At 40.6% G+C, this 27,273-nt stretch overlaps 2 protein-coding genes across 2 annotated transcripts in view; one reads left to right on the top strand and one right to left on the bottom strand.

The window, feature by feature from the left end:
* Nucleotides 1–1,911: 1,911 nt before the first annotated feature.
* TTC19 (tetratricopeptide repeat domain 19) lies at nt 1,912–13,451 on the bottom strand. The gene is made up of 10 exons (XM_067472116.1): nt 13,167–13,451; nt 12,239–12,357; nt 10,785–10,895; nt 10,096–10,134; nt 9,961–10,017; nt 7,502–7,563; nt 7,215–7,309; nt 5,465–5,619; nt 5,151–5,313; nt 1,912–3,202 (listed from the first exon to the last, which is right to left on the bottom strand). The coding sequence occupies exons 1-10, from the start codon at nt 13,351–13,353 to the stop codon at nt 3,027–3,029; spliced, it is 1,164 nt and encodes a 387-aa protein (XP_067328217.1). The 5' UTR covers nt 13,354–13,451; the 3' UTR covers nt 1,912–3,026.
* ZSWIM7 (zinc finger SWIM-type containing 7) overlaps nt 13,437–27,273 on the top strand; it is a 26,466-nt gene continuing 12,629 nt past the window's right edge. Inside the window, exons 1-3 of the mRNA XM_067472117.1 lie at nt 13,437–13,516; nt 19,570–19,654; nt 25,719–25,740. Coding sequence (XP_067328218.1) covers nt 19,579–19,654; nt 25,719–25,740 — 98 coding nt within the window. The 5' untranslated portion in view covers nt 13,437–13,516; nt 19,570–19,578. The remainder of the gene's footprint in view (nt 13,517–19,569; nt 19,655–25,718; nt 25,741–27,273) is intronic.

Raw genomic sequence — 27,273 nt, 5'->3', positions numbered from 1 at the left:
GACCCGGCAGAACATCGGATCAACAAAAATGTCAGATAATACAGAGTTTCCTACTGTTATGAATGGAAGGTCTCATCTAGGATAATAGAATTACTGAATTGGAAAGGGACCCCAAGGGCCATCCAGTCCAACCCTATGTCTGTCTATCTATCCACATAGAGTCTCACTTATCCGACATAAATGACCTGGCAGAACGTCGGATCAACGGAAATGTCAGATAATACAGAGTTCCCTACTTTTACGAATGGAAGGTCTCATCTAGGATAATAGAATTACTAAATTGGAAGGGGCCCCAGGGGCCATCCAGTCCAACCCTATGTTTGTCTGACTATCCACGTACAGTAGAGTCTCACTTATCCGACATAAACAAGCCGGCAGAACGTCGGATCAACGGAAATGTCAGATAATATAGAGTTTCCTACTTTTATGAATGGAAAGTCTCATCTAGGGTGATAGAATTACTGAGTTAGAAGGGACCCCAAGGGCCATCCAGTCTAACCCTATGTCTGTCTGACTATCCACCCAGAGTAGAGTCTCTCTTATCTGACATAAATGACCCGGCAGAACGTCGGATCAATGGAAATGTCAGATAATATGGAGTCTCCTACTGTTACGAATGGACTCATCTCGGATAATAGAATCACTGACTTTGAAGGGACCCCAAGGGCCATCCAGTCCAACCCTGTCTGTCTGACTATCTATCCACATAGAATCTTGCTTATCCGATATAAATGACCCGGCAGAACGTCGGATCAACAAAAATGTCAGATAATACAGAGTTTCCTACTTTTACGAATGGAAGATCTCATCTAGGATAATAGAATTACTGAATTGGAAAGGACCTCAAGGGCCATCCAGTTGAACCCTATATCTGTCTGTCTTACTATCTATCCACATAGAGTTTCGCTCATCCGACATAAACAATCCGGCAGAACGTCGGATCAATGGAAATGTCAGATAATATGGAGTCTCCTGCTGTTATGAATGGAAGGGCTCATCTCGGATAATAGAATCACCGCGTTGGAAGGGACCCTGAGGGTCATCCAGTCCAACTCTATGCCTGTCTCACTATCCAGATACCGTAGAGTTCAATTTGTTCTGTTTTTCTATGTGGAGGAGCCTGTTCTCGATAGACTTCTCTGATCATGTTGCTGGCACATCTGCATGGTGTGCCCTTTTACCTTCCCGCCGAGGCGGTACCTATCGATCTACTCTCATTACATGCTTTCGAATTGCTAGGTAGGCAGACGCTAGGGCTGACAACCAGGAGCTCACCCCGATTAGTAGCTTCGAACTGCTAACTCTCTGGTCAGCAGATTTCCTGCAACTAGTTTAACCCGTTGTGCTACTGTGACCGATATACACATATCCACCGCAAGTACATTCACTGGTACCTCCCAAAACGTTTCTATTTGTTTTGCTTTTGCAGCACTCTTAAATTCAGATCCCGGTATGAATCTTAACCTTTACAACCTAATTTTTTCGTTGAGTCTCATAGATCGGACTGTGAAAAGAGCAAAACGGCACTTCTATGGTCAGTGACTTCCTATGAACACTTGCAGCATTCCTTGATCCAACCTAGATGTCTCAATGTAGGAATATCCTTCATGATGAAAAGTTGCTAAGTGATCAAAACTCTGGTTTTATTTGGCGAAATGCTGTCCATTCACAAAAAGGAGCCGGAATTTCTTCCCAGTTGACACTCTCAACTGCGATGTCTACATCTTTCTCTCAAGCTGCCATTTTTCTCTTTGAAGGAAAGAAGGAGGAAAGAAAAGTGGAGCTCCAGACCTCAATTTCATAGTTTTTGAACTGCCTTGCCTTTGAAGAAAGGAGGAAGAAGAGTGGAGCTCCAGAGACCTCAATTTCATAGTTTTTAAACTGACTTACGTTTGGCAAAAGGAGGGGGGGGGGGGGGAGAGAGGGGAAGAGCTGAATTCCAGAGATCTCCATTTTATAGTTTTTGAACTGCCTTGTCTTTGGAGAAAGAAGGAAGGAGGGAGGAGAGAAGAGTGAAGCTCCAGAGACCCCCATTTCATAATTTTGCACTGCCTTGCTTTTGGAGGAAGGAGGGAGGAGAGAAGAGTGGAACTCCAGAGACCTCAATTTTCAGTTTTAAAACTGACTAACCTTTGGAGAAAGAAGGAAGGAGGGGAGAGAGAAGAGCCGAGCTCCAGAGATCTCCATTTCATTTGAACTGCCTTGTCTTTGGAGGGAGGCGGGAGGAGAGAAGAGTGGAGCTCCGGAGACCTCCTTTTCATAGTTTTTGAACTGCCTTGCCTTTGGAGGAAGGAGGGAGGACAGAAGAGTGGAGCTCCAGAGACCTCTATTCCATAGTTTTTGAACTTCCTTGCCTGGAGAAAGAAGGAAGGAGGGGAGAGAGAAGAGCGGAGCTCCAGGGACTTTTCATAGTTTTTAAGCTGCCTTGTCTTTGGAGAAAGGGAAGAGGGGTAATCCTTCCTTTCTTCCCTCTCCCCCCCCCCCCTTCTTTTTCTGAAGGCACGAAGTTCAGAAAAACTGAAGGGACAATCCACGTTCCAGTGACCTCCATTCCAGGTTTTGTAACCTGCCTACGCCTTCAACTTCCTTTGAGATATATATATAAGAGAGGGAGAGTCCACTTGATATTTCCTGCAAATTTCAGACTTATTTCTCAAGAGTGTCTGCGGTGTCCCGATCCTTCTTCCTCCAAAGGCAAGGCAGTTCAAAAACTATGAAAATTGAGGTCTCTGGAGCTCCACTCTTCTCTCCTTCCCCCTTTCTCCAAAGGTATGTCAGTTCAAAAACTGAAAATTGTGGTCTTTGGAGCTCCACTCTTCTCGCCTTCCTCTAAAGGTAAGTCAGTTCAAAAACTATGAAATTGAGGTCTCTGGAGCTCCACTTTTCTCTTCTTCCTCCTTCCTTCAAAGGCAAGGCAGTTTAAAAATTATGAAAATTGAGGTCTCTGGAGCTCCACTCTTCTTTCCTTCTTCCTTCCTTCAAAGTGAAAAATGGCAGCTTGAGAAAACATAGAACAAGTGTCCCATTCACTGTCTTCCCGCCTCTTCTCTGCTCTTCTCTTTTGATGACTCCGACCGCCTTTTCCTCCTTTTGGCTAGCTCCAGTAATTCCTTTCTAATGTATTTAGCTGTCGCGTCATCTCCACTTTTCTCCGCCCGCTTCAGCGCTTCATGGTAGACTCTTTTGGCTCCGGAATAATCCTCTGTATATGGGAAAGAGACCAGAGTATCAACTAGTGGATGCAAATGACAAGAAAGGAGATCCCACTTAAATACGAGGAGGGTAGTGTTGACCTTTAGCGAGTCACACTCTCTCAGCCTTCATGGAAAACATCTGCCGACTTCTGAATTAATTAAATGACTTGCATACACCCATCATCATCATTATTATTATTATTATTATTATTATTATTATCCTCATTATCATCATCATCTTTACTTCTATCAAGCGTTTCGTAGGGACTCCAGGCAAGAACAGCCATACCACGTAATAAAAACATAACATTCAAATAGTTAAATAGGAGGAAGGAGGAGGGATATTTCCTTCCTTTGCCTTCTCTTTCTTTCTTTCTTTCTTTCTTTCTTTCTTTCTTTCTTTCTCCCTCCAAGGGCAAGGCAGTTTAGGAAACTGAAATGGAGCTCTTTTGGAGAAAGGAGGAAAGGAAAATATGAGTTCCAGAGACCTCGATTCCTAAGGCCTGAGAAGAAGGAGAAAGGAGAGAAGAGTGGAGCTCCAGAGACTTTCATTTCATAGTTCTTTAATTTCCTTACCTTTGAAGGAAGGAAGGAGGGAGGAGAGAAGATCCGGAGGTCCAGAGGCCTCCACTACATAATTTTAAAACTGCCTTGCCTTTGGAGAAAGAAGGAAGATGGGAGGAAAGAAGAGTGGTGCTCCAGAGGCCTCCATCTGATAATTTTTAAACTGCCTTGCCTTTGAAGGAGGGAGGAGAGAAGAGCAGAGCTCCAGAGACCTTCAATTCAGTTTTTTAACTTCCTTACTTTTGGAGGAAGGTGGGAGGAAAGAAGAGTGGCGCTCCAAAGATCTCCATTTTATAGTTTTTTTAACTGCCTTGCCTTTGAAGGAAGGAGGGAGGAGAGAAAAGTGGAGCTCCAGAGAAATTCCATTTCATAATTTTTAAAATGCCTTGCCTTGGAAGGAAGAAAAAAGGGAGGAGAGAAGAGCGGAGCTCCGTAGGCCTCCATTCATAGTTTACAAACTGCCTTGCCTCTGAGGGAAGGGGGGAGGAGAAAAGAGCCATGCTCTAGAGGCCTCTATTCATAGTTTTTTAAAAGCCTTGCCTTTGGAGAAAGAAGAAGGGGAAGCAAGAATAGGGAATCAGCCCCAAACGGTGCTGCGACTATTATGCGATGAACACAAAATTACTAATTTTGTCACTTCCCAAATGGGTCTGCAACTAGTATGCAAGGAACACTAAATTACTAGTGCCACCTCCCAAACGGCGATGCGACTATTATGCGACGAACACAAAATTACTAATTATGTCACCTCCCAAATGGAGCCCCCGGTGGCGCAGTGGGTTAAACCCCTGTGCCGGCAGGACTGAAGCCCAATAGGTCGCAGGTTCGAATCTGGGGAGAAGCCGATGAGCTCCCTCTATCAGCTCCAGCTCCTCATGCGGGGACATGAGAGAAGCCTCCCACAAGGATGATAAAAACATCAAATCATCCAGGCGTCCCCTGGGCAACGTCCTTGCAGACGGCCAATTCTCTCACACCAGGAGCCATTTGTGACACGACCAAAAAAAACCCCTCCCAAATGGGGCTGCGACTATTATGCAATTAACACAAAATTACTAATTATGTCACCTTCTAAATGGGGCTGCGACTATTATGCGATGAACACAGCATTAGTAATTTTGCCACCTCCCAAAGGTGCTGCGACTATAATGCAATGAACACAACATTACTAATTTTGCCACCTCCCAAATGGGCTGTGACTATTATGCGATGAAATACAATCTTTCCGATATCCGTTTTAAATTGACTCAAAAGTAGGAACATTGAAGAAAGCAGTGTAAGTGTTCCTCCCCATCAAGCGGTATCGATACAGAGCAGGATGTGAATCGTCAAAGGCGTTCGTTCACCCTTTATCCCCTCTCCTACCCGTCCTTCGGTCCCTTCCTTTCTGACCTTTATGCATCAGGATCCCCGCCAGGTTGTTCAGCACAATGTGGGCCTCGGGGTGTTCCGTCTCTTTGGCCAATTCGGCCGCCCTCTTTGCCTGGACGTAGGCCTCCTCGTAGAGGCCCTGAGAGTCCAAAGCCGTGGCCAAGTCGCTCATCAGGACCACCGTCTGCCGTGAGAAGAAGACAATGTTGTGGTCAGGAGGTCCTTCCTCATGTTCAGGTGGGATCTCCATCCTCCCCTGTCCTTTGAGGCCATGGCTACACATCCTTTCGGATATTAAAACATGGCTCTCCTGGTTTCGCCTTGGAGCGACTGACCTGTGGGTGGGTCTCTCCTTGCTCCTCAGCCGCGATGCGCAAGGCCCGGTTGTACATCTTCTGCGCTGCGGAGGCTCGGCCCCAAGCCAAGAGGAAGCGCGCATAGGAGTCCAGGCTCAGGCCCAGCAGCAGGCGCGTGTCCTTCCGCTCTTCCTCTGCAAACAAATGGACGAATAGAGGGTTCCTCCAGGCAACAGAGGCCAGGCTACCTCTATGCAGATACCCTCACTGATTAACCTTGCAAACTTCATGGCTACTCAATGCAATTTAAGTTTTTTCTGATTGGCTGCCACTTCCTCAAGCCACTGCAACCTGCACGAGCGACGGACCTGGACCAAACTTGGCAAACATAACCCCCATGACCTGGCATGCTTTGGGGGAGGATGGACCACGAATGATGGGATTTTCAGTATTTTCAATAGCTTCAGCTCCCACAAACCACAGCAATGCTCACCAATGATGGAACTGGGCCAAATTTGGCACACACTTGACATCCTGATGTGGTTTGGTGTAGGACAGGCCATGAATGATGAGACTTGAAGTACCTTCACTTACTTCGTGAGACCATTGGGACTAGCATAAAAAATGGACCTGGACCAAACTTGACACACTTAACTCCTATGAACCCCTCACACCCTGGTGAAGTTTGGGAGAGAATGGACCACCGACGATGGGATTTGTAGTTCCTTTACTCGACTCACTTCCCACAGAACACTGTGGCCCCCACAAATCACGGACCAGGACCAAACTTGGCACACAGACCCCTCATGTCCCACTTTACGTTCTGATGCGGTTTGGGTGAAGATGGACCATGGATTATGGGACTTGCAGTACCTTCAGCGACTTCCCGAGACCACTGCGACCCTCATCCAATGACTGATAGAGACCAAACTTGGCACACAGAGCCCCCATGATGCACTCTACATCCTGGTGCAGTTGGGAGGAGGGCGGACCATGGATGATGGGACTTAGATTCATAGAATCATAGAGTTGGAAGAGACCTCATGGGCCATCCAGTCCAACCCCCTGCCAAGAAGCAGGAATATTGCATTCAAAGCACCCCTGACAGATGGCCATCCAGCCTCTGTTTAAAAGCTTCCAAAGAAGGAGCCTCCACCACACTCCGGGGCAGAGAGTTCCACTGCTGAACGGCTCTCACAGTCAGGAAATTCTTCCTCATGTTCAGATGGAATCTCCTTTCTTGTAGTTTGAAGCCATTGTTCCGCGTCCTAGTCTCCAGGGAAGCAGAAAACAAGCTTGCTCCCTCCTCCCTGTGGCTTCCTCTCGCATATACATGGCTATCATATCTCCTCTTCAGGCTAAACATGCCCAGCTCCTTAAGCCGCTCCTCATAGGGCTTGTTCTCCAGATCCGCGACTATTTTAGTCGCCCTCCTCTAGACACATTCCAGCTTGTCAATGCATATGGAAGCTGTAGTTTTCCTGCACCCACTGTTCCCAGCTGACACTGGACGTAGACTACACTTAAACCACATGCAAACAATGCCTTTCTCAAATAACCTAGCTACCGCCGGGTCCCCACGCTAGTATATTTTGCCACCTCCCAAATGGCGCTGTGACTATTATGCGATGAACACAACAGTACTAATTTTGCCACACACTCCACTGGCCTCAATTCCAACAGAACCTCTGAGGATGCCAGCCACAGATGGAGGTGAAACATCAGGAAAGAATGCTGCTAGAACTCCCAGCAACCCAGTCAGAGGAGCCATTGCATATATTTTCCTGACCTGGGAGAGAGTCCTGAGGCTGGTCTTTCTGCCGGGCCACTTTCTCCTCCAGGGTCAGGATGCAGAACTCGTAGCCGGCCAACGCCAACTTGTCCCTGTTGCGCAAAAAACGGAAAACGGAGTCACAATAAGCAATGGAGCGGACCCCAAAGGATGAATGCAATCCCTTCCTTGCTCCCAAGGGCAAAACAAGATCTCTTGGTCAGTCATGTTGACAGACGAGCCTCCAAAAGCCCCCCCCCCGTCTTTCCTTCGTAAAGAAAGAATTTGGAAGCGTAAACCGTAACTGATTTTGCGCAGCGTAGATACTGGCCAATTTGAGGGAGATCTCGAGGACGGCGTTGTCGTCCTGAAAGCAACAGAAGGGAAATCGGCGTCAATTTGGGATTGATAATTTCACTTACTTATTATTATTAGACTACACAACATCTAAATTTAATAACTACATAATATAAATAACTAAATAATATAAAATAAAGTCTGACTTGGCCACGGTAGTCCACGCTCTGGTTACATCCCGCCTTAACTACTGCAACGCTCTCTACGTGGGGTTGCCTTTGAAGACGGCCCGGAAGCTCCAACTAGTCCAACGGGCGGCAGCCATGGTATTAACAGGAGCAGGGCGCAGGGAGCATACAACTCCTCTGCTGTACCAGCTCCACTGGCTACCGATTAGCTACCGAGCCCAATTCAAAGTGCTGGCTTTGACCTTTAAAGCCCTAAACGGTTCTGGCCCTACATACCTTCGGGAGAAGCCCTTCTCTCTATCCCGCCTGCTTCACAAGTGCGGCTTGCGGGAACGAGAGATAGGGCCTTTTCTGTGGTGGCCCCCCGGCTTTGGAATGCCCTCCCTACTGAAATAAGATCAGCCACCTCGCTAATGGCATTTCGGAAAAAACTGAAAACTTGGATATTTGAGCAAGTTTTCGGCTAATTCCGATGTGATGATGTTTTGATCATGGACTAGCAATCACGGATAACGAATTGGATTACGACTTTAATTATGAGATGTTCCGGTCTGTATTGGTGGCCCAATACTATGTATGTATAAGTATGTATTTTATATTTTATTTTATATTTTTAAATTGAATATTGTAGTTTTAAATATGTTGTAAACCGCAATGAGTCGCCGTACAGGCTGAGATATTAGCGGTATACAAGTGTACCAAATAAATAAATAAATAAATAAATAAAATAACTAAATAATATAAAATAAATAATAATAATAATAAATAATATAAATAACTAAATAATATAAAATAAATAAAAAAATTAATATTTAGATATTAAATAATACTATAATATCAATGCAATAATAATTTAATAATATTATCATTATTAATTATTAATTATTTAATAATATTGATTCAATCAAGATTTATGGATAACAATAAATATAATATATAATAATTTGATGATTTAATAATACTCCTAACTTTATTTATTTATTTATTTTATTGTGTCAGGAGCAAACCAAATAGTTGTATTGCATTTTTTAAACAAAAACATGCAATAATTTAATAATATTAATGTAATCAAGATTTCTGGATAACAATAACTTAATATAATGATTTAATAATACTAGCTTAATAACATAATGTAATAACGATTATGATTAATTTAATAATTATTATATTATATGATTTATTTATTTGTCGTATCAAGGCAACCAGTCAAATATATTACATTTCTAACAGAGCAAAGCAAATAGTATATAATACTATTAATAACTTAATGATAATTTAACAATACTTGGATAATATTAAGGCAGCAATGACTTAATAACAGTAATGTAACATAATAATAATGTAATAATGATGGTGAACAATTTATTATTAAATACTATTAATTTGATAATTTAACAATACTTGAATAATATTAATAAAATAATAATTCAATAACAGTAATGTAATAAAGATTGAAGGATATAATTATTGAATAATATTTATTTATTTATTTTATTTATTTATGGTGTCCACCAAATTGAGAATACCATTATAATGTATTAAAACACAACTTAATAATTTAATACTTTAATAATGACTTAATAATTTAACGATGATTCGATTAATAACAATAATTTAATAATATCAACTATAATAATACTTTAATATATAATTAAGCCAATAATTTCATAATAATTTAATAATATTAATAACCACAACTTAATAATGTCATAATAATAATGTAATTGATGATAATGCAACGCTTCTTATGAAAACACTAACTCCTTTAAGATCCACTTCACACAGTACAATGGCTTATCCTTCCATTGGAAAACCTCTTTATCTGTCTAACTCTATATATCTATCTATCTCTATATCAATCTATCTATATTTATCTCTCTATCTTTATATCTATCTTTATTTATTTATCTATATATCTATGTCTGTCTGTCTGTCTATCCTATCTCTATATCTATCTGTCTGTTTAAATCTCTCTCTCTCTCTCTCTATCTATATCCCTATCTATCTATCATCTATCTATCTATCTATCTCCCTATCTCTCTCTCTCTCTATCTATCTATCTATCTCCCTATCTATCTATCTATCTATCTATCTATCTATCTATCTATATCCCTATCTCTCTCTCTCTCTCTCTCTCTATCTCCCTATCTATCTATCTATCTATCTCCCTATCTATCTATCTATCTATCTATCTCCCTATCTATCTATCTATCTATCATCTATATCCCTATCTATCTATCTATCTATCTAGGGCTGAACATCCATCCATCCGTACTTACTTCCTTCATGTTTCCTGCAAGGAGGTGGCTCATGGTGGCTTTGAACAGCTTTTCCGCCTGAAAAACGAGACAAAAAGGATGCAAAAGAAGGGAATTTGGCCTTTGGTCGTGCTGCTCATCTATGGCAAAACTTACCTGCTCCATTTGCCCTCGAGACAAAGCCAGGTTGGCCATCTGGAAGGCAAAACAAGGCCATGTTTGCTATCAGATCCAAGTAAAGGTGGGCTAATAATACCAACACTATATACAACAAAATTTGCAAAACATTTATATACAGAATGGCTTACAAGTAGGCAACTGACAGTCTTCAAAGGCAGCCCCACATAGAGCGCATTGCAGTAGTCTATTCTCAATGTGACCAGAGCGTGGACCACAGTGGCCAAGTCTTGTTTCCCAAGGTACGGGCACAACTGGCACACAAGCTTTAATTGTGTGAATGCTCCCCTGATCATTGAGGTTCCAGGCTCAGCGATGAGTCCAGGCTCACTCCCAAGCTACGGACCATCTTCAGGGGGAGTGTGACCCCGTCCAGCACAGGCTGTAACCCTATGCCCTTTGTTTTTGTGAATGGGGTGGGACACCACAGGAGATTCATTGCCAAAGTATCGCCAAATGTTTCCGCAGTTTAATCAACTTTTCTCTTGTTATGACAAGAGAAGAGTAATAAGAGTCTTTGCATTATTATTATTATTATTATTATTATTATTATTATTATTATTATCCAGTTCTCTACCAATTATTATTAACAATATTTTCTAACCCATTTATTCTCTACCAATTATATGTGTGTGTGTGTGTGTGTGAAATGTTGAGGTTGAACTGACCGTGTCATAGGTGTAGATGAGGCCAGCCGTGTTTTCTGCCTTTTGTGCCATCCGGGCCGCTTCATGGAGGATCCTCTCGGCCTCCTCCATCTCCCCCTTCATGATGTTGAGCTGGAAGAAGAAGTAGTACATAACAGAATACAATATATTAGATAATACTATTATTATAATATACAGGTAGTGTAGTGTATATATATATATATATATATATAATTATTATTATTAATAATAATATAGAACAAATATATAATATATATTATATTATATATATATTGTATGCCTGTATATTTATTTATTTATTTATTTACGACATTTATATTTCGCCCTTAACTCACCCCGAAGGTGACTCGAAGCGGCTTACAAGTAATATGTAAATACAATATATTATACTATTACCATAGCAGAATATTAGTATTATATATTACTATATTGTACTATACCACCATACTGTAATATTATGAGTAATATTGCGTGTTACAATAAATATATAATTATAATATCATATTATATATTACTATATTGTACTATACCATTATACTGTAGTATTAATATTACATGTAATATAAAATATATAATTATTATATCGTATTATCAGTAGTATTATATTGTATCATATTATAATATTATTTATTTATTTATTTATTTATTTATTTTGAGGGATTTGGACCGGTTCACAACATGTGTTAACATACAAAAAATATACAATAACAACACAATGCCACTTCATTACACGATTAAAATATCAGCACCATAAACATTAAAAACATCATCATCACAGCTATAAGAGCCAAATCGTCCACACAATCACAATCCCAAACTACCGTTCATCATCCTCCTTCATGTGGGCAAAGAATTAAATCAGTTGTCAAATGCCACGTTCCACAACCAGGTCTTTGTTAATTTCCTGAACGTCATGAGGGAGGGGGCAGTTCTGATCTCTAATGGGAGGGAGTTCCAAAGTCGAGGGGCCACCATCGAGAAGGCCCTGTCCCTCGTCCCCACCAGCCGTGCTTGTGCAGGTGGAGGGACCGAGAGCAGGGCTCCTCCAGACGATCTTAATGGTCTTGATGGTTCATAGGGGAGAATACGTTCAGAGAGGTAAACAGGGCCGGAGGCGTTTAGGGCCTTATAGGTTAACACCAGCACTTTGAATTGTATACATTATATGTATACACAATATATCTATATCCATATAATCCTATAAACATATGTATAGTAAAGGTTTTCCACTTGACATTAAGTCCGGTCGTGTCCGACTCTGGTGCTCATGTCCATTTCTAAGCCGAAGAGCCGGCGTTGTCCATAGACACCTCCAAGGTCATGTGGCCGGCATGACTGCATGACGTGTGTGTATAGTATAGGATTATATGTATGCCTAGATATATAGGATTGTCTGCCTCTGTATAGACACTCATAATGATTCCCAGGTCATAATTCTTCCTTCAAGGGCTGACCTTGGCCTTTTTGAGCAGGAAGATAATGGCTTCTTCCTGCTTGGCTTCCTTTGGCTCCTCCTCTCCTCCTTTTCCTCCCTCTTCTTCCTTCTCAGCTTCCTGGGAGAAAAGAGAAAAGGCTGTAGAGGAGGAAAGGGAGGAAGAGAGAGAGGAAAAAACATGATTTATTGGAAATACTTATATATATATATATATATTTGTAGCCCCGCCCACAAAGCACAAGCACCGCCCATTCAGCAGTCTAACATGAAGCTCTGTCACTTAACATAACCCCGCCCACAGTAGGAGTCCCACCCAATCAGAGCACAATACCCTTCTGTGAAGCCCCGCCCATTCAGCACAGTTTAATACAAAGCCCTGTCCGTTTAACAGGCAACCCTGCCTATTCTGCATAGCCCCGCCCAACCAGCTCATATTTATGCATAGCCACGCCCATTCAACAGTGCTATGTGAAGCCCTATCACACACAACCCCGCTTATTATGCATAGCCCCGCCCACAGTCTAGGAGTCCCGCCCAATCAGCGCACAACACTTATGCATAGCCACGCCCACAGAGTACAGACTCCGCCCACTCAGCAGTTTTATGCGAAGCCCTGTCCATTAAACACACAACCCTTCCTATTCTGCATAGCCCCGCCCAGTCCAGGAGTCCCGCCCAATCAGCGCACAACACATATGCATAGCCACGCCCACAGAGTATAGCCTCCGCTGTACAACCCTGCCTATTATGCATAGCCCCGCCCACATTCCAGGAGCCCCGCCCAATCGGCGCATAATACTAATACGTAGCCACGCCCACAGACTACAAGCCCCCCCTACTTAATACTTTTGAGAATCCTTGTCTAACACTAATATGCATAGCCCCGCCCACTCAGTGCACAACATTCTTATACGTAGATCCGCCCACAGAAGACCCGCCCCTTTCACCTGATAGGCCGAAGCATCCCAGAGTGGCGGCGGCTCCGCCAATGGCAACGCGGCGCCTTCCCACCCGCGCGCCTCTCATTGGTCGTGGCCTCGGCTGCGTCAGGCAGCGCTTCCCCGCCGCCGTCGCCGCCAGTAGGATGAAGCCTTTCTTCGGCAGCAGAAGCTGGAGCGGCCTCCAAAGCGTCATGGCCCTTTAAGGCTTGGGGGCGGTGACGACGTCGTGGCCTCACTTCCGGTTCCGGTCCTGACAGGAGTCCAAGATGGCCGCGCGCTTCCCGTGACAAAGGGGCGTGTCCTTCCAGAGTTCACTATTTAGAGTCACGAATCGTGAGGTAACTTTGGGAACTGAGGTAATATAACTCGTTTTGTTTGTTTTCGTAAGTTATATATAAATTATATATAAAATTTCCCTCAGAAGGTACTTTTCCCTCACAATTTACTTTCCCGCCTTTTTGCAGCTATGTGATTGGCCAGGACGGCAGTCACGTGTCGCTACGCGCGTGCCTATTCGCCCGGCCCGCCCCTCGTGGGTTTCGAAGCCGCTGATTGGCTGGCCGCGGGACGTCACGTGTCGCGTTGCCGCTTCTTTGTTTTTGGCGCGGAGGGGAGAGGCTGCGCGCGCAGCTCGGGCCCACGTGACTGAAGCCCATGGCTCAGAAAATGTAAAATATTGTTGATTATATTTATTAGTATATTTATTATACTATATTTTTACAATTTATTTTACATATATACAATATATGTGATATATAAAATTATATATATATGTAAAATAAAATATAAAAATATAGTATAATAAATATACTAATATAATCTACAATACTTATTGTGATATATAAAATTATATATATATATATATATATATATATATATATATATATATATATATATATATGGAGCCCCTGGTGGCGCAGTCGGTGAAAGCACTAAGCTGCTGAGCTTGTTGATCGAAAGGTCGCAGGTTCGATTCCGGGGAGCGGCGTGAGCTTCTGCTGTCAGCCCTAGCTTCTGCCAACCTAGCAGTTCAAAAACATGCAAATGTGAGTAGATCAATAGGTACCGCTCCGGCAGGAAGGTAACGGTGCTCCATGCAGTCATGCCGGCCACATGATCTTGGAGGTGTCTACGGACAACGCTGGCTCTTCTGCTTAGAAATGGAGATGAGCACCACACCCCAGAGTCAGACATGACTGGACTTAATGTCAAGGGACTACCTTTACCTTTACTCTATATATATATATATATATATATATAATGTTTTATATGTTATATAGGATATATATAGAGACAAAGAGAGATACTAGAGACCAAATTGGAGCCCTTTGGCCACATCATGAGGAGACAGCAAAGCCTAGAGAATACAATGATGCTGGGGAAAGTGGAAGGTCAAAGAAAGAGAGACCGACCAAGGGCAAGGTGGATGGATGGCATCCTTGAAGTGACTGGACTGACCTTGAAGGAGCTGGGGGTGGTGACGGCCGACAGGGAGCTCTGGCGTGGGCTGGTCCATGTGGTCACGAAGAGTCGGAGACGACTGAACGCATGAACAACAACTATATATATATAGAGAGAGTATATATAATATTTTATTTATTTATTTATTTATTTCAAACATTTATATTTCGCCCTTCTCACCAATCTCACTTGTGATAGAGGTGGACGCTGGGCCGGAGCCGTATAGGGTTTTGTAGGTCAAAACCAGCACTTTGAATTGTGCTCGGAACTGGGTGGAGCACAGCATATATACAGCAAACATTCAATGCCAGGACACAAATTCTTATACGCAGATATAAACATTAAAAACATTTATCAAAATATTGAAATACACCATTTAAAACTGTTGTAATCATCCACATCAAATCTAATTGGCCTGGAAATCTTTCCTATTGCTGCTTCATTGCCCTGTCCCGAAAGCTTGGTCCCAAAGCCAAGTTTTGACCATCCTTCTAAAGGACAGGGGAGAGGAGGCCGACCTGATCTCACCAGGAAGGGAGTTCCATAGCCGGGGAGCAATCACCAAGAAGGCCCTGTCTCTCGTCCCCACCAATCGTGCCTGTGACAATGGTGGGGCGGAAAGCAGGGCCTCCCCGGAGGATTATATTATATTGAATGTCAGAGTGAAATTCGGGGTTCTATGCACGACGGATGAGATTACTAGATCACACAGACACAAATTAGGACACTGCAGTCTTCCAGTTTCAAAAATAATATAAAGTTTACTTAGTACATCTCAATACACGTCTACTTCTAAGCGGGCAAAATCAGGAACTACAAAGCACAGCTTCAGTACAGTTTCAGAACATCTGCTTATCAGGCTCTCTGGCTGTAAGCTGGAAACTCCCTTTTTCTTCCCAGCAGAGAAACTTGTTATCTAACTTCTGGTCTCTTCAAATTCAAGGTCTCTTCTCTCTGTACCTCTCTGTCTCTTACAACAACAATTCCAACACATAATTGAACATAACAGAATCCATCTTGAATACATATGAACACCATTCTTAATCATATAGAAGGACATTGAAAAACCATACATGCATACCTTCAATAATTCTGACAGTTAATATATTATATTTAGGGTTGTAGGTTTTTTCAGGCTATATGGCCATGTTCTAGAGGCATTCTCTCCTAATGTTTTGCCTGCATCTATGGCAAGCATCCTCACTACCTCTGAGGATGCTTGCCATAGATGCAGGTGAAACGTCAGGAGAGAATGCCTCTAGAACATGGCCATATAGCCTGAAAAAACCTACAACAACCCAGTGATTCCGGCCATGAAAGCCTTTGACAATATTATATTTAGATTTAGATTTATTTGTATATTAGTATATTCATATTATATTACTGCATTATATTCGTATTCATGTATAATAATTTATTTTCAGTATTATAATTGTATTATTATTATTATTATTATTATTTGTTATCATTTGGTTCAGATCCGTCCAGCCATGTCATATATATTGGCTCATTAGCAGAATAATACTAATTATGATAATGTTGCAACATTGACATAATAATAACAATAATCATAATGTAACATTGGTACATTTGCAAAAATAATAATCTTGCAACATTGGCACATTGGGGAAATAATAATGACACAAGAACTTTGGGAGAATAATAATAATATAATGTTGCACCTTTGGCACATTGGCAGAATAATTATAATAATAATAATGTTGCAACATTGGCACATCGGCATAATAATAATAATAATAATAATAACACTACTACTAATAATAATAATGTTGCAACATTGGCACATTGGGAGAATAAGAATAATGACATTGCAGCATTGGTACATTGTCAGAATAATAATACTGTAATAAATAATAACTGCATTGGGAGAAATAATAATAATCTTGCAACATTGGCGCATTGTGGGAAAATAATAATAATAAATATACAACATTGGCACATTTGCAGAAATAATAATAATAACAATAATGTTGCAACATTGGCACATCGGCATAATAATAATAATAATAATAACACTACTACTACTACTAATAATGTTGCAACATTGGCACATTGGGAGAATAAGAATAATGACATTGCAACATTGGTACATTGTCAGAATAATAATACTGTAATAAATAATAACTGCAACATTGGCGCATTTGCAGAAATAATAATAATAGCAATAATATGATGTTTCAACATTGGCAGATTGGCAGAATAATAATAATAATGTTGCAACATTGGGAGAATAATAATAATAATAAATAAAAACTGCAACATTGGCAAATTGGCAGTAATAATAATAATAATATAATAATAATAATGTTGCAACATCGTCACTTTGGGAGAATAATAATAATAAATAATAATTGCAACCTTGGTACATTGGCAATAATAATAATAATCACAATGTTGCAACATTGGCAGATTGGGAGAATAATAATAAATAATAATAACTGCAACATTGGCACTTTGGGAGAATAATAACTTATTTAGAAAAAATATTTGAAATATATCCTGAAATTAGTGTTTAATATTTGGCCAAAGAAATGTTGCCTTCAGTGGTGTTTTATGGGCTCAGTGCTTGTTGTCTGTGTTCTGGAGCAACAAGGGAAAAATCCCATTGAAATTTCCTTTAGGGATTGTTTTATCGGGAAGTCTGCTAGCCTACAACTTTCTTCCTAATGGGAATGGTAGTCTATGGCGCCTGGAAGCCTGCCAAAGAAAAGACGGATCTCTATTCTCATTTTGGGAGCTTCTGTCTCTGTTTTGATGGTTTTCGGGGATATTAGCCTGTCTCTGCCTCGGAGCGTCGCCTACATTCTGCAGAGCCGACGGAGCCGTGCGCCTCTCAAAATATTAATATCCCCAAAGGTCAGGATCCCAGGGTCTTGTCTTTCTCCTGCTGCCAGAAGTCTATAGAAGCCCTGCCTTTGGCCAAACATCCTACGCATTTAAATAATCAAAAATAATCCCAGGAGATCAGAGGGAATTGACTTTTTGTGTGTTGTTTTCTTTTATGAAATGAATTAGCTGCACGGAGAAAAACTGCACCAACTTGGTCTCTTCACCTTCGAAAAATGCCCATTTTTCCTTCCAGCTAGAGGATGTTAATTGTTGTTATTGTTGTTATGTTTATGTTTACTAATACATCTGCTTTTTCTCTCTAAGATCAAGACTCAAAGCACTATTTAACAGGCATTTATCACATAATAAATACAATAATTAAAATGGGAATATTATCCTCCCCCCTCAAATATACATTTATTTTGGGTTCCCCAAATTACTGGCATGGCAATACTAGAAAAATTATTTTTGTGCCAATGTTGCAACGTCATTATTATTATTATTATTATTATTATTATTATTATTATTATTATGTCAATGTACCAATGTTGCAATGTCGTCATCATCATTATTCTGCCAGTGTGCCAATGTTGCAACATTGTTATTAGTATTACTATTGCTTTTCTGCCCAAGTTCCATCATCATTATTAATCTGCCAATGTTGCAATGCCATCATTATTATTATTACTACCACTACTACTAGTAGTAGTAGTACTGCTATTCCGCCCATGTTCCAGCATTATTATTATTATTATTATTATTATTACTATTCTGCCAATGTGCCAATATTGCAATATCACCATCATCATCATCATCATCATCATCATCATCATCATTCTGTTCATGTTCCTGCGTTGTTGTTGTTGTTATTATTATTATTATTATTATTATGCAAATGTACCAATGTTACATCATCATCATTATGCCAATGTTGCAATGTTGTTGTTGTTGTTGTTGTTGTTGTTATTATTATTATTTTGTCTATGTTCCAGCCTAATCACTATTGTTATTCTGCCAATGTGCTAGTGTTGCAACATTATTACTATCATTATTCTGCCCATGTTCCAGCATCATTCCTATTATTGTGCCAATGTGCACAATATTATTGTGCCAATAATAGGATGATATTGTGTTGCAATATCATCATCATTATTACTCTGCCATTGTTGCAATGTCATTATCATCATTATTATTACGCTAATGTTCCAGTGTCGTCATCATCATCATCATTATTATGCATCATCATTGCAATGTAATTATTATTAGACAAAAAAGAAAGTGATTTAGAATATGCAGTGTCGTGTTTTTAAAATGGTTTTCAGGCCATTGTAACCATTCTGTGTTTAGTCCTGTTTTAAGGTTTATATGTTGTGGGTATTCAATTGTAAACTGTATTTAGAGTTGTGAGCCGCTTTGAGTCTCATTTTTTGAGAGAAAATAATAATAATAATATAACAATAAAATAAAATAACAACAGAATAATAGTAAAAGAGAATAATATAATAATATAATACCAATATGACAATATAAGAATATAATAAAGTAGGATAATATAACAAAATTAAATAATAATATAAGAATACAAGAATAAAATTATATATCTAATAATATAGCAATAAAATAGAATGATCTAAGAATGAATTAAAATAATATAACCATAACATAATGATATAATTATAAAATAGAATAGTAATACAGATAATTATAATAATAAAAATAATTGTAATAAAATTATAATAAAATAGAATAATATCACAATAAAATAATAATATAATTATATTATTATCATTCAGAACTGAGACCATAGTATTTACTATTTTCACATTCTTGGGTGAGTTTGCTTGCTCCTTTTCTTTGAAGGCCTGAACTGTATTTCTAAATACTTGACCAAATTTTAAGTCACTTAAATACTAGATGGCCTACGGTATCTGAGAGGCCTTCCCCTTTGGATGAAAAACAAAGGCACCATGACATTTGTAACATGTAAATAAATGAAGGCACCCTCTCTTCTTGCTCTCCCTTTCTTCTAGTGGATTTAAAGAATGCTTATATTATCCTTTCCTAACAAAACTGTGTGTATTTGTTTGTCTTGCCACAGGAGACAAGGATGGACTCCACTTTGCCTGCAGTCGCAGAAGAACTGCTGAAAGAGATCGAAAGCGCATTTCGGGAGAAATCGCATAGTAAGTATGAGAGGTACTGATGATGATGATGATAATAATAATAGCTAGGAGTGGCTGATAACTAGTTGATATTCCACGATAATTATAACAATAATAATAGAATCCTAGAGTTGGAAGAGACCTCATGGGTCATCCAGTCCAACCCCTTTCTGCCAAGAAGCAGGAAAATTGCATTCAAAGAACCCCTGACAGATGGCCATCCAGCCTCTGTTTAAAAGCTTCCAAAGAAGGAGCCTCCACCACACTCCGGGGCAGAGAGTTCCACTGCTGAACAGCACTCATAGTCAGAAAGTTCTTCCTCGTGTTCAGATGGAATTTCTTTTCTTGTAGTTTGAAGTCATTGTTCCGCGTCCTAGTCTCCAGGGAAGCAGAAAACAAGCTTGCTCCCTCCTCCCTGTGGCTTCCTCTCACATATTTATACATGGCCATCCTATCTCCTCTCAGCCTTCTCTTCTTCAGGCTAAACATGCCCAGCTCCTTAAGCCGCTCCTCATAGGGCTTGTTCTCCAGACCCTTGATCATTTTAGTCGCCCTCCTCTGGACACATTCCAGCTTAATTAATAATTATGAAGTAGCTGATACCAAGTTGATATTCCACCAAAATAATAATAAATGATAATATCTATACACACAATAAAAGTTAACATCTGTATGTGTGTACATGGCGGTATGTTTACTTATTCTACAGACAAGCTCCTGCCTCCACAAACAGCTGTAACTTCCACCACTCAGGAAATACCAATGGCCTTCCCTCCCATGACATTGCAGGTTATAATGAGCGCCACATCCCAGTGATCCTTTCTCTCTCCATGGGTGTGGAATTTGCATGACCCCACCCACTGCTTCTCCCTTAACCCTTTCCTGCCCTTTCCTATGGCTCACAGCAAACTGAGTGGAATTGATCAGCCACTGAACATACTGGAGGGCTTTGTGGGGACAGCATGGAAATTGTAGTTCACTCTGCATTAAGACACAGTACTGTGATCCCCACCAGCAATGGATCAGGATCACATTTGGCACACAGAAACCTCATGACCAGGTTTGCAGGGAATTTGTTGATATTCCACCCAAATAATAACTGATAATATTTATAATAATTATAATAATAATAATAATAATAATAATAATGGCGAGTGGCTGATAACAAGTTGATATTCCATCATCATCATTATTATTATAATTATAATATAATGTGCTATGTTAATAATATAATGTAATATATATATACATATAATATTTATAATATTGTAATGTAATGCAATATAATACTAATAATAATAATATGATATTATTATTATATATTTATATTACATGTAATATTACTAATAATATTACAATATAATGGTATAATACAATATAGTAATAGTTAATACTGATATTGTACTATGCTAATAATATAATATATTGTATGTGTATATATCTTGTAAGCCGCTTTGAGTCCCCTTCGGGGTGAGAAGGGCGGCATAGTAATGTCCTAAATAAATAAAATAAATTATTACGGTGGAATATCAACTTGTTATCAGCTCCTTCTTAATTACCATTATTATCATAAGCATTATCAGTTACTATTATTTGGGTGGAATATTGACATTATCCGCTACTTCCTAATTACTGTGATGATTACTATCAACATTTTCAGTTACTATTATTTGGGTGGAGTATCGACTTGTTTTCAGCTATGTCCTAATTACCATTATTATTTATTATTGGATTGTTGTGAGTTTTCTGAGCTGTATAGACATGCTGCAGAAGCATTCCCTCCTGACGTTTCACCTCAGAGGTTGTGAGGTCTGTTGGAAACTAGGAAAATAGGGTTTATATATCTGTGGGATATCCAAGGTGGGAGAAAGAACTCTTGTCTGTTGGAGGTAGGTGTGAATGCTGCAATTGGCCACCTTGATTAGCATTTAATGGCCTAGTAGTTTCAAGGTCTGGCTTCTTACTGCATGGGGGAATGCTTTGTTGGGAGGTGGTTAGCTGGCCCTGATTGTTTCTTGGCTGTTTTTGAGTGCTGTTCTTTATTTATGAACATTATCAGTTACTGTTGTTTTGGTTTTTTTTGGTGGAATATCAGCTTTTTATCAGCTACTTCCTAATTGCCACGATGATGATGATGATGTTTATTATTATTATTAATGCCTGGCCACAGTAGTGTGGAAGGGGTTGTAGAAGTCCACTCAAAGGAAGGCCAAACCATCCCTGTTGAGAAATATTCAAAAAGTGGCCAGCAGAGAGTGCCAGAACACAGCCAACTTTTGGGACCATTCGAAGCATGAAAGTGGCCACGAAGCGGAGAAACTTGCGGTTTTTCTTTTGCATATTTCCATACCTGGCTTGATTTTCCTGCCGGATTTGGATGCTGTTTAGATAACCCACGTGGAGTTCATCCCCAGCCCTTTCTGTGCCCGTATCGTCGGCGCTTGCTCCTAATCGCCATTAAATGAGCCAGAGCTTGGGAAGAATATTTCGCTTGTATTAGGAATTCATGTCAGGAGACGGGAAGTGGAGATATCAAAGTTGTTCCCGCTCCTTGCGAAGGCTTTAGGCTTTCAGGAACCACAGTCTTGGCATCTTGGAGGCGGGCTGTGGCTGTGGGCCTTCAAGGTGTTTCCCGGTTGAGATTTATTCCAAGGGAATGTGCCTTGGCCACCTTCTTTTGAGGCTGAGAGAGTGGAACTCCCTGAAAGGCACCCAGTGGGTCCACAGCTCTAAGTTCAAAGCACTACAGCAGTGGTTCTCAACCTGTGGGTCCCCAGATGTTTTGGCCTACAACTCCCAGAAATCCTAGCTAGTTTACCAGCTGTTAAGATTTCTGGGAGTTGAAGACCAAAACATCTGGGGACCCACAGGTTGAGAACCACTGCACTACAGCATGCTTTCTGCATTCCTTTTCTTTCTTTCTTTCTTTCTTTCTTTCTTTCTTTCTTTCACTCTTTCTTCCTTATCTCCCGCCCTCCCTTCCTGTCTTCTTCCCTTTCTTTCTTTCCTTCCTCCTTTGCTTTCCCTCATACACCTTCCTCTTTCATTCTTTTTCCTTCTCCTCCTCCCTCCCTTTTTCATCCTTCCTTCCTTCTTTCCATTTTCCCTTGCTTTCCCTCACCTTCCTCTTTCATTCTTTTTCCTTCTCCCTTCCCTCCCTTTCCCTTCCTTCCTGCTTTCCTTCCTTTCTCCTTCCCTCCCCCCCTTCCTTCCATTTTCCCTTGCTTTCCCTCATACACCTTCCTCTCATTCTTTTTCCTTCTCCTCCTCCCTCCCTTTTCCTTCCTTCCATCCATCCATCCATCCATTTTCCCCTTGCTTTCCCTCATACACCTTCCTCTTTCATTCTTTTTCCTTCTCCTCCTCCCTCCCTTTTTCATCCTTCCTTCCTTCTTTCCATTTTCCCTTGCTTTTCCTCATACACTTTCGTCTTTCATTCTTTTCTCCCTCCCTCCCTTTTCTTTTCTATCTATTTCCTTCTTTCTTTCTCCCTTCTGTCTTCCTGCATCCTTCCCTTTATTTCTTCCTCCCCTCAATTTCTCCCTCCTTCCCTCCATTCTACCATCCTTCTTTCCTTGCTTTTCCTCATACACCTTCCTCTTTCATTCTTTTTCCTTCTCCTCCTCCCTCCCTTTTTCATCCTTCCTTCCTTCTTTCCATTTTCCCTTGCTTTCCCTCATCACTTTCCTCTTTCATTCTTTTTCCTTCTCCCTTCCCTCCCTTTTCCTTCCTTCCTGCTTTCCTTCCTTTCTCCTTCCCTCCCCCCCTTCCTTCCATTTTCCCTTGCTTTCCCTCATACACCTTCCTCTCATTCTTTTTCCTTCTCCTCCTCCCTCCCTCCCTTTTCCTTCTTTCCATCCATCCATCCATTTTCCCCTTGCTTTCCCTCATACACATTCCTCTTTCATTCTTTTTCCTTCTCCCTTCCTTCCTGCTTTGCTTCCTTTCTCCTTCTCTCCCTCCCTCCCTCCCTTCCTTCCATTTTCCCCTTGCTTTCCTTCATACACCTTCCTCTTTCATTCTTTGTCCTTCTCACTTCCCTCCTGCTTTCCTTCCTTTCTCCTTCTCTCCTTCCCTTCCTTCCTTCCATTTTCCCTTGCTTTCCTTCATATACTTTCCCCTTTCATTCTTTTTCCTTCTCCCTTCCCCTTTCCTTCCTTCCTGCTTTCCTGCTTTCCTTCCTTCCTTCCTTCCTTCCTTCCTTCCTTCCTTCCTTCCTTCCTTCTTATCTTCCATTTTCCCTTGCTTTCCTTCATACACCTTCTTCTTTCATTCTTTTTCCTTCTCCCTTCCCTTCCCTCCCTTTTCTTTCCTTCCTGCTTTCCTTCCTTCCTTCCTTCCTTCTTTCCATTTTCCCTTGCTTTCCCTAATCACCTTCATCTTTCATTCTTTTTCCTTCTCCCCCCTCCCTTTTCCTTCCTTCTTGCTTTCCTTTCTTTCTCCTCACCTCCTTTTCTCCTTCTTTCTTTCCTTTCTTACTTCCTTTCTTTCTCCCTTCCTCTTTCCTTCCTTCCCTCTCTTTTTCCTTCTTTCAATCTTCCCTTTCTCCCATCCTGTGTTCTTCCTTCCTTCCCTTTATTTTTTCTTTACTTCTTCCCTTGCTTTTCCTCATACACTTTCGTCTTTCATTCTTTTCTCCCTCCCTCCCTTTTCTTTTCTTTCTTTTTTCCTTCTTTCTTTCTCCCTCCTGTCTTCCTGCATCCTTCCCTTTATTTCTTCCTCCCTTCAATTTCTCCCTCCTTCCCTCCCTTCTACCATCCTTTTTTCCTTGCTTTCCCTCATACATCTTTCATTCTTTTTTTTTCTTTCTTCCCTTGCATTCCCTTATATCTTTCCTCTTTCATTCTTTTTCTTTCTGCCCCCCTCTCTTTTCCTTTCTTCCTTCCTTTTTCACTGACTCCTTACCTTCAGCATTCCTTACTTCCTTTACTTTTTCCCTTCCTTTTCCTCATACATCTCTTTCTTTCTTTCTTTCTTTCTTTCTTTCTCATTCTTTCTCTCCTTTTTTCCCCTTTCCTCATCCCTTCACTTTCCTTTCCTTCCATCCTTCTTCCCTCCCTTTCCCTCCTTTTTTCCCTTCTTTCCTTCCTTTCTTCCTCCCTTCCTTTTCTCCTCCTTCCCTCATTCCTTTGCTCTTTTTTCCTCCCTCCCTCTCTTTCCCTCCCTCCCTCCCTCTCCCCCTTCCCCCTTTCCTGCCTTCCTTCCTTCCTTCCTTCCTTCCTTCCTTCCTTCCTTCCTTCCTGCCTGCCTGCCTGCCTGCCTGCCTTCTTTCCTCCCTTCCTTTTCTCCTCCTTCCATAATTCCTTTGCTCTTTTTCCTTCCTCCTTTCCTTTCCCTTTTTTCTCCCTCCCTTCCTTTCTTTTTAAATCCCTTTCCTCCTCCTTCCCTCATTCCTTCGCCTCTTTTTCCTTCCTCTTCCATTCCTCCCTTTTCCCCCTTCCTTTCTTCCTCCCTTCCTTTTCTCCTTCCATAATTTCTTCGCTCTCTTTTTCCTTCCTCCTTTCCTTTCCCTCCTTTTTTCCCTCCATTCCTTTCTTTTAAAATCCCTTTTCTCCCCCTTCCCTCATTCCTTTGCTCTTTTCCCTTCCTCCTTTCCTTTCCCTCCTTTTCTCCTTTCCTTCTTTCTTTTCTTCCTTACTTTTCTCCCTCCTTTCCCTTCTCCCTCCCTCTTTCTTCCATTTCTTTTTCATACCTCTTTTCCTTCCTTCCTGTTTCCTTTTCTTTCTCTCTTTTTTCCTTTTCTCCCTCCCTCCTTCCTAGGGGCCTCCTGTCATGAAGGCCTGATATAATATATGTATTAAAACCCATCCTTGGTGGCAACTCCCAGGAAAGGCAGGCTGCAATAAACTCTTATGTTAAGTTTGACATACAACGTGAAGAAGCACGACAACCAGGACAGCAGCCATAGGAAAACCAAGCCAACCCAGGTCTTGCAAAGCTGATGTCAGGATCAGTCTCGTTGTGTGTGTGTGTGTGTGTGTGTGTGTGTCCATCCCTTTGGGGCTGAATATGTTTGTTTCTGAAGTATTAAGCATCATGTCCCAAATTAATCCGATTTGCCCTTCTTCTCTTCTTTGTTTTGCAGTTCCTGACGATCTCCTCTTGGCGTGAGTATCCCACTCGAGTCTTTCCGTGTGTGTCTTGTGATCCGTTTTTGCGTCTTGGTTCGACCACAAAATGTGTGTTTTGCACGCCTCACCCTTATTGCTGCCTGACATGTGGGCTCATTTCAGTTCCAGTTTGGTTTATCCTTATCGGTTACGGATTCCTAATTCCTTAGAATGAGGCCCCCCCAAAAAGGAAAAGACAGATGCTCCCCATATCCTTTCTGGAACTCCTTTTGGAGCATTATTATTACATTTATGTATTATAATCTATTATATTATAATTGTATTATGTGAACCATTATTATATTTATATGTATTTTAATATATTTTTTATTATGATAATATTTTTGGACCATTATTATTATATTTGTTGTTGTTGTTGTTGTTGTTGTTGTTGTTGTTATTATTATTTGAAACACAACAAGATGAGTCCACAGCAGACACTCTGCTGGCTGTTGAATTGGATCACACGTCGGACACTTCCCAAGCGTCTAGGACTGTGTAATGTATCGGCAAATAATGTGTGCAGATCCCAGTAAGGTGGCCTTTTGCAGCTGGCAGGCGGTAATTTTGTCAGCGCCAATTTTGTTTAAGTGCAGGCCAAGGTCTTTAGGCACTGCACCCAGTGTGCCGATCACCACTGGGACCACCTTTACTGGCTTGTGCCAGAGTCTTTGCATTATTATTATTATTATTATTGGACCATTATTATTAGTGTTAACATATTATTTATTTATTTATTAACTTTATTTGTACCCGCTACCATCTCCCCATGAGGCCAAGCCCGAACACAAGCAATAAAACCGCAATACAAGCAATTAAAAAAAACATAAACAATAAGATAAACAACATTATCAATAAAACAACACACAATTAAAAACAGAGGGGACGCCAAATGTAAAGTTAAAACATTACTGTTATTAACTTTTCAGACTATTATTATTATTCCTATATTTGTATTTATATTATATATTATTATTGGATTACTAGACAGATTTGGGGGGAACTTACCTTCCTTTCTGGGAGTTGTAGTTCACCCACAACCACAGAAACTGTGATCTCTGCCGTTGATGGACCACACTTGGCATGCAGAACCCCCATGACTCACTCAACCTACTGGAGGGGTTTGAAGGGACTGACTCACCATCGTGGGAGTTGTAGTTTACCCTACAGCCAGAGAACACACGGAACCCCACCCATGATGCATATAGAGCAAACGTGTACAACATAGCAAACTTTTAAGTACTGATGGAGTTTTTCGGAGTTAACTTTTAAGTACTGATGGAGTTTTTCGGATTTGTAATTCACCCACAACCTTACACATTTTGTACAATTAAAAAATGGACTTTTTTAAATACCCAAGCTGATTATATATATGTGTGTGTGTGTATCTCACTTTGTTGTTGCTAGTACTGAAATTAGTCTGCGTCTCACAGTCGACGGCATTTTATGTGTATAGATGATCATTATCTTTCTTGGACTATTATTATAATATTTATATTTTATATTATTATTGTTATTTATATATATAAA

This window comes from Anolis sagrei, chromosome 11 (genome assembly GCF_037176765.1).
Source record: "Anolis sagrei isolate rAnoSag1 chromosome 11, rAnoSag1.mat, whole genome shotgun sequence".
Taxonomy (NCBI): Eukaryota; Metazoa; Chordata; class Lepidosauria; order Squamata; family Dactyloidae; genus Anolis; species Anolis sagrei.
This window is presented reverse-complemented; position numbering and strand designations above follow the sequence as displayed.

Bases quoted from the DNA above. Each gene is read 5' to 3' on its own strand.
- TTC19 (XM_067472116.1), bottom strand. From the start codon at position 13,353: ATGACGCTTTGGAGGCCGCTCCAGCTTCTGCTGCCGAAGAAAGGCTTC. The intron at 10,135-10,784 runs GTCAGTTCAACC...TTTGCCTTCCAG, and splicing joins TCATCTACACCTATGACACG to ATGGCCAACCTGGCTTTGTC. The intron at 3,203-5,150 runs GTCAGAAAGGAA...TCCCATATACAG, and splicing joins GGGGATCCTGATGCATAAAG to AGGATTATTCCGGAGCCAAA.